The sequence below is a fragment of the Austrofundulus limnaeus genome, unplaced genomic scaffold (genome assembly GCF_001266775.1).
Source record: "Austrofundulus limnaeus strain Quisiro unplaced genomic scaffold, Austrofundulus_limnaeus-1.0 Scaffold131, whole genome shotgun sequence".
NCBI lineage: Eukaryota > Metazoa > Chordata > Actinopteri > Cyprinodontiformes > Rivulidae > Austrofundulus > Austrofundulus limnaeus.
In genome coordinates this window covers 351,090-359,273 of record NW_013952533.1, presented here as the reverse complement: position 1 = coordinate 359,273, position 8,184 = coordinate 351,090, and the positions used below count along the sequence as shown (strand labels likewise).

Genomic DNA, 8,184 nt, shown 5'->3' with positions numbered 1-8,184 from the left:
AGAGAGAGAGAGAGAGAGAGAGAGAGAGAGAGAGAGAGAGAGAGAGAGAGAGAAATAAAGTTGTATTTTCATTAAAGGAGGTATCAGAGTAGATATTTTTAAAATCCTAATTTTGCCATTAGTACTGTCTGCCTTTTTTTTTTTAATCGCTGGTCAACTACATAATGTGTTTTTGTCTCTTAAGGTCTTCCTTAAATTGGTTAATCAAAATCTCTTTAAAAAAAATCCTAATAAATTCATCTCATGCTCCTTTATTGATGTCTTACACGTCACTGTTCTTCAGCAGGACTCACTGCTGTTAGACTGTCGTCTCTACTGATGAGTGATTTAAAGCTTTGCCAAGCAGCATCAACGCTATAGGTCAAAGTGCTGCAGAGCAGAGTGGCTAACTAGGAGTAACCGGAGCCTGAAATACAATATGCAAAAAAAATGTCACACATGCTGAACCAGCTGGGGCTAAATTATCTGCTGTCTAAACAGCTTACATAAAGTCAAAACACTGGTGCACTCTTTGAGATTATTAATTACTTCATTATCCTTATATATTTTTTCATGCAGCCAGTTGTTGCTGTAGTTGTCACTTGGACTGTTTTTTATCCTTGATTACTTTTGCCAAATAATTTGTGACGCATTAGGTCTGTACTAACTAACACTGTAATTCCCTTACTATTTTTTTAGTGTATATTGTCTGCTTATGTCTTGGACAAATGCTAAATGTCCCTTMATATTAAAATCCATATTTATATTAGAAATGTTTTGTACACTATATGAGAAATTTATTCTTGTCTTCAATGTTCACTTAAATCCTTAAAACAAAAGAGTTGAAACACGTGTATGTGTATGCAGCATGTCTTGAGATTTGCAGCTCATGACGAAACGAAAGGAGATTTTGATGGGATTAAAAGGCTGGTCGTTAACTCCATCGCGACGAGGAGCTTCAGTGAAGCATCTGAGACTGCATCCCCCTCTGCTGGCAACCCTGCTATCCTGCATGCTCCATGWTTCTCCTCCTGCAGTCAAACATCTGGCATTCAGTGCAAGCCACCGACCTAGACCACAACCCAGGAATAAGCAGAGCCACTCCAGTCTATGGCTGCAGAGGAATCTGTCAGTCAGCAAAATTTCAGAGTAAAGCCTGGTCTGCTGAAGATTGTATCCATGTGCTCAGYGGCTGAGCCGACAGAGTGCACCAACTTTATGGGGACAAGGCACAGACTTTGCGACTTCATAATCATTTTGCTCATTATGTAAAGGTCTTAAAGCCACTTCAATAAAAKATTATTAGTCAAAGATACAATTAACAAAAGTTACAAATAAAACAGAGAGAAAGCAAAGAAAATGACTCCAAAGGAAACAGCATTCCCAACAAGCTGCTGGCGCATTGAACTCTTTGCCTTTCCTGTCTTCCCACAAAGTTTTGGCGTTCTATTTTGTAACTGAACAAGCTTTAGAAACCTCAGCTTTTCCTGACGAATACCACTGAAATATTGGTGTTTAAAAAACACTGTTTARGCAGAGATTTTAACTGTAAACCTACAATAATGACTTCAGCATGATCCAGGCATGGTTTTACTAAAATCTGAACATTCTGATGATACCAGAAAATACAAGAGTCCGCTTAAACCCTAAMGAGACTGGAGCTGCATGAAATGTACAGTTGTACAGGTAGAGTGGGTAGGGGAGTCATCCTGTAACCAGTGGGTTGCCAGTTCAATCCCCTATTCCATCTGCCTCAGTCGTTATGTCCTTCTGCACCAGGGCAGCTGTGGCTACAATGTAGCTTACCACCTTAATGGATGAATAACTGTAGTGTGAAGCACTTTGAAGTCCGTAGGGACTTGATAGAAGGCTATTCATGGATGGATGGATGGATGGATGGATGGATGGATGGATGGATGGATGGATGGATGTTTTGACATAGAACAAAACTACTACAATTAGCTTCACTAGTTCAGCTTGTAATCTGACATGTCTGACTGACTCCATTCTTAATGTAAGAAGCTGCCTCTTATTCTGTATTGAAGTCAGCAACAAGCAATCACCCAGGCTCAATGTTTTGTTCTACTCAAAGCTATGTTCTTTTTAAAAACCTCCATTAAATACTGACTTCTTCAAAATTTGTTATCATCAAAGACATATCCACAACAAAGCGGAATTTGACAAAAGCTCAAACCCACAAGAGTAATTTCCATCATACCTTGGAGAAGTCATTTCCCTCTGCAGGGAYGTTTTCCTCCCCTGCATCACTTAAAGTATCTTCAGAGTTGAAGACGTCCACCTCTGGAGAAAAACACACAACACAATTCAATTACAACTTCAGAATTCAGGAAGGAACAAAAAGAGTGTTTACAGAGTGAACCAAGAAGAAGCTGTCCTAACTGCATAAACACTGATGATTAATAGGTAGTGTACAATCGCTAAGAAGCAGCATGTGTGTTTACTTGTTGTTAAACTTTCCTGAAAGGCACATTTTTCACTACCACTTTTTAAATGTAAAATATTTAAATGTTCTGTAAAATTAAAATGCAAACAGTTCTAATGCAGTGGGGAAAAAATAGCTAACTTGTTCTGATTATGCCAGTAAACCTGGCTTGGCAAATTCAAGAAGTGGAAAACTCTTAGATATGAATCCATAAAATATGAAGAACCAGTGCAGATGCAAAGTCCACATATTGATATACAATCTGAGGAAATACAGAAAGCCTGTCTGAGATGCCCTGTGATATTACACAGTACCAGGCCACTGTCTTGCTGTAAATATATCCTCCGACTCATAATGACACCCCACGCACTGAGTGATGCACAATGCCAACTTTGCCCTCGACCTCTCTTTATTGGACTTGGGTCTGGTACAATTATTTCAGATGAGTGAAAATTGCAGTCAGAAGAGTGCTGAAAGTTCACTTGAAGATGAGAGACTCTGCAAGTCTTACTTCCTGCTCCAAGCACACAYGAACACGGACATGCCAGCTTGCTTCGGTGTGTTTGTTTTCATGAAGCCAGCCTCCCAGCTGTGTGTGTGTGAAAGCCTGTCACATAAAGTAATGTGACTGTGTCTGCTGACATACTCTGGAGTCAGAACATGCATGTAATCAAGTAACAGAGACTCACTGAATACAACTGAATACAACAGCTGTTGTTAATTAATTAAAGATTGATATCACCTGTTTTAGTGGCTTATTTTGCTCAACATATTTTTTAAATATTGCACTGTCCAATCAATAAAAATTATAGGGCTGAATTTGTAAAAAATAAATAAATCAACAAGCTAATGGCTACGCGCTAAGTCCTGGCTGGTTTGAAAATTAGACATAAAAATCAAAACATGTCTCTGTACCRGCAATACATCACAACAGGATGTCAAACCAAAGCTTGAAAACCTCTCTGACCACAATTATAGCAAACTACATGGCTTTTAACTTTGCAGAACTTTTCTCATCAATCACCTAAGGAAGACAGAATTTGATTTAGCATATTATCTTAGGAAAGAGACTTTGATAAACATACCACACTGGAGAACTGCAATAAACACAATCAAGAAAGTAAATAAAACAAGAGTTTACCCACCTTGGTCTATGGTGCTGCAGCTTTCCAAGGTTCCATCCACTTTGTCTCCAGCATTTGGAAATTCTTCCACGTGGTTCTCAACGTGACATTCCAAAGATGCTTCGGCAAGTGCAGGTGGATCTACTTCTAAAGAACTTACATTTGCAACAGTCAACTCTGTATTGGTATCCTGTGATAGATTCTCAGCTGACCCCTCCTCCGATGTTCTCTCTGAGTCTACCAGTTTGGGTTGTTCTAAGGCTAGCTGCTCATTTCCACCCTTCTCAGTCGTCTCTGGTTTATCACTGGAGTCTATCTGTTGGCCATCTTTTTCATCTAAACCAGTGAGGTTCCCTTCTTCAGTGGTAGATGAATTAGACTCGGATAAGATATTGGTAGACAACTCTGATGTAGAAGTCCCAATTCTTACATTTAAGGCAGAGCTGTTGGGCTCTCCCATGTCACTTTCATCCTCCGGTAAAGTGTCCTTGCTAGCTGAAGATAATGAATCTAACAAATCCTCCTTTGGAAGCTCTGGGGCCAGTTCCTTTGTGGCCTCAGGATGAAGAGCCCCCACTGTCTCGAGGTTGGATGACCGCTGAGTTTCAGGATCCGAAGGTGTGAGTTCACTGACCAAACCAGGTTCTAATGAAAGTTGGTTGCTTTCATCAGATTGTAAATCATTTAGATCCTCAGTCTTGTGTTTAACTACGGATGGCTCTTCTATATTTGTTCGAAGCGAGTCTCCGTCATCCGTTGTGCCATTGTCCTGAGTGGGGTTCAAGATTTCTGTTGAAGAGCTTCTAAAAGAAATAAAACTGTCATTGTCACTGGAGAGGCCATGTGCCATGKCTAATTCACAATCCGTTTTTCTCTTGGTGAGCATTGTTTCAGAAGATAGCTCCGAGTTCAAAAGATCATTCTGAGTGTCCTCTGTGGAGCTGCCAGTAGTCCGAAAATCTAGATCCTGAGGCTCATCCAAAGGACAAGCTTCACTTTCAATAAGTTGAGGTTCAGCTATGGCTTCACCATCCAGCTCTTTACTGCTCACAGCTTCAGCACAATTCCCAGAATGACAAGAAGCCCCTGAAGCCAAGCTCGACTGCTGCTTCCCTATATAATCCCTACCAGCTGTTTCCTGGTTTTGTTCTGGGCTGTTTATGTCTGGCGGAGGTTCCCCCTCACGGAGGCCTTCTATCAGGAGACATGGAACAGCCGATTCATGCTCCTTGATTACATCATTGCAGTCGATCAGCGATGGGTTGGGTATGTCCCTCAGGGTTGTTACGGGGTACATTAATCCCTCTCCCCCTACCTCCTCTTCATCTTGACTAAGTCYGTTACAGAACTCTTGGTTAAGTTCTTCTCTCTCTACATCCTCTCCCGTCATTTCTAAGTCAGAGGCGTTTGAAGCCTCAGAGCTCCCTGACGACGGAGACAGACCCATAACTGAAGCTTTCGTTTCCCCACTGGTTGTGATTAAAAGTGTTGACTCGATGCTGGTCTCCTCCTCCCTCCTCTTGGCTGTGCCGTCTCCTGCTTCCTGCTCAGACTGCTCCTCTCCCTTCTTGGCCTCCTGTTCTTCCCGGATCACAGCCTCTCGTCTATCAGTTTCCTCTGCCTGTTTACCACAGCCYGCTGCTGCTGCTAGGATTCCCACAGTGACGCTCTTTCCTTCAGCCTCACCCTCTGCCCTTTCACTCCCGTCACACAAATTCAAACTCTGACTGGAAACAACCCTCCCCTCCTGCTCCGTTTGGCACCGCTCTCCCTCAGCGTCTGAACTGGGACACACCCTATCCTCGGGGGGGCCAAGACCGTGCTCCCGGGGGCRTAAATCTGAAGCTGGAGCGCTTTCAGGCGAGCTCGAATCTTTCTCCGAATTACCAGTCCCACCAAGTTCACAAACACCAGTGCTGCTACTTTCCACTTTGTTGTTTTCACCCCCGCACTCTTCAGTTGTTGTATCCAGGCACTCTGACGCCAAAGTAGGCTGCTGGAGTTTCTCCTGACAGGTTAGGTCTGTTTTCACACCATCACAACATTCAGCAGCAGTGTGAAGAGAGTCCAACTGCAGCTCCAGTACACAAACTCCCTGCAGAGCACAAAAAGAGAGTCGAAAAATGTTACATGTTTTTTTTTTCTTTTTTTTTGCACCAACAGAGCTGCTCTCTTGTTCTTATCATGAGCCAACTCTGTGATTGCATAAGGTGTTCCACTGGTTATACAAACGAAGCATGAAGGTTATAAAAATGAGAGCAGTAAAAAGACAAACAATCCACAGAGTCCAGGAGCAGCAGAGCTCCTGGATGAAGCCGACAGGAGTAGAAACAGTTTGCGGGACGGTGGTGTGGCTCACCGTGGCATGGAGGTGGGAAATTAGGTGCTGCAGTTGCTCCACGCTCTCCTGAAGCGTTGGCGCTTCACAGCCTGGTTGGATGTTTACTGTCAGAGTGTGCGTGTTCAATGTGGGGAGGTGGCAAAACACACGAGCATCCCCAGAAATCCGATGAACGCTCTCATCCCCCTTCCCTGTCTCTGCATCAGTCTCAGCCCTGCATTGGAAAAAAAAAAGAAAAAAAAAAACGCGGTAAAAATTGTCCAGACTCGGCAGCCAGTCTAGGAACAGAGTACAATGCATTAAGTGGTAACCTACGTAAAAGGTCGCTCTTCTCAGCTGATAAGCTTTCTAAGAAAAACCCAATCCCTCTCCTGGTTTGTGCTTTATGAGCTGAAACTTGAATTAAGAACAGGGTTTTTGTTCTCGCAGAGATAGAGGCTGAGAAGGGGATACACCTCGCAGTAAGACAGATCTGTTTGCGTAATCCTGGGTGGATCGCTTTAGCTCTGAGGGTGTTCAGCTGAAGTCACCAGCCAGGCTACAAGTGACTTCACTTTTCATGAGCAAAATGTAATTACAAACACATAAAGAGAGCTGGAGGTTGTAAAGCGAGGCTCGACAACACAAAAAGCTTACTAAGTGGTAGTTTTGTTTCAGCTTGTGGCATCCTCATTTTCTGTTAAGTGAAAACTGTTCTGCTACAGATAAACAGAGTACTTAAGAGACATAAAAGGGGTGCACTTTCACTTTCAGCTGTGTCTCAGTCTGTTTATTAGAACCCTGTTTTGTTCCTCTGTAGTTGAGCRACTCACTATGAAAAATGAGAAAGTTTGACCTCATTGGTCTTTCTGTAAGGACACATTATAATGGATAATACTTGACAACTTCAAACAGAGAACATTTGTAGATTCTGGTGCCATTTGCTATCACTCTGAWTTTCTCTAGAACAATGCTGACAGCCCACAACTTTTCCATTGCCCTCAACTATCCGACTGCAGCTGAGAGCGCTAAGCTGGGCTGCAGCGGGGGCTTCGTGGCCGTGTTCTTTGAATACTTTCATTGTTCTGTGAAGACAACAAACAACACTGCAATAAAGGAAGGAGGGACCAAACTATCAGTCTCCTGATTCAGTGTCACGCAACTGTTAGCACAGAGACGAGAGCAATGTTTCAGTGTATTTTTAAGGTAGTATCCCTGTCACATGGTGTGAAAAGGGTTTGGACAGACTTAGATTGTTTAAGAAAGGTGCTGCTTAAAGCAAAGTGTAAGTGTGGAGCACAGCTTAGCTTCATTAAAAGCTAAACAAATTTCTTAGTTCAGCTAGCAGTAAAAGAGCTGAATTGACTACAAAAAAATGGCAGAAGCTAAAGCTAAACTGCTAATATTTATGTCCAGTTCACCATGTGTCAACAAGAAGAGTGTGCGACTGCACTCAGGTTTTGACTTTGAACACAGACCCCCTCCAGCGTTCAGTTGCCCAATCTATTCCCCTGGCTCAGACCTCTCAACAATGGGGTGTCAGATTTACAGTCAGTAACTAAACTTCAACACAGATATCAAATCAAAACTAAACATGTAATGTGACAAAAATCAACAACTCAAAATGCTTCATCGATCGAGGAAAAAAGCATTCACGTCTCTTTTATAGGTGAAATTTGAGAAAATTCAGTAAAGCCAGGAGGCGGAGCTACAGTTGACAAACAGGAGGAGCAAACATTGGAGATTGAAAATGCATTGAAAAATTATAGTCTTTGAAATCATGTTTTTTTTTTCTGATTTAGTTCTTATGTTTAAAGGGGACCTATTACACAAAATTCACTTTTTAAAGTTTTTTTTTTACTCAACTTTGGGTATGTACTTCTTAAAAAAACAGTCCTAGGACCAAAAAAATGCACCCAKGGGCATATTTAATGTAAGTAAATGTATTTTTTATGTATATTAACGACAAGTTTTATACTTCCGTTATTTTGTGATGTCACAAGCCGTACGACAACCCACCGGAACCTGCGTTCAGCCCCTTACCTAGAAACCCCCGGGTGAAGCTCCACCTCCTCAGTATAAAAAGCCTTCACGGTTGTTGTTGTGCAATGTGCAGCTCATTTCACAACAAGCCTCCAATAGGGCAATGGGTAGAATGTTGGACCAGAGAGTGGGAGACCAGGGTTTGACACCAGCACGGACTCAATTTAATTATTTACTTTCATTTGTTATGAACACGTTTTCTCATGTACCTCTATTGTTTAGCTTATTAAAGCCTTGTTGAAGCCTATTTGTTTGAGTTTCTGAGGTATTTTCAC

At 42.1% G+C, this 8,184-nt stretch overlaps 1 protein-coding gene across 2 annotated transcripts in view; it reads right to left on the bottom strand.

The window, feature by feature from the left end:
• Window positions 1-8,184, bottom strand: part of akap13 (A-kinase anchoring protein 13) — a gene marked incomplete in the record, with an annotated part of 138,567 nt that overhangs the window by 71,508 nt on the left and 58,875 nt on the right. For both annotated transcript variants that reach the window (XM_014015552.1, XM_014015551.1), the window contains 3 exon segments: window positions 2,198-2,280; window positions 3,568-5,641; window positions 5,906-6,101. In XM_014015552.1, coding sequence (XP_013871006.1) covers window positions 2,198-2,280; window positions 3,568-5,641; window positions 5,906-6,101 — 2,353 coding nt within the window.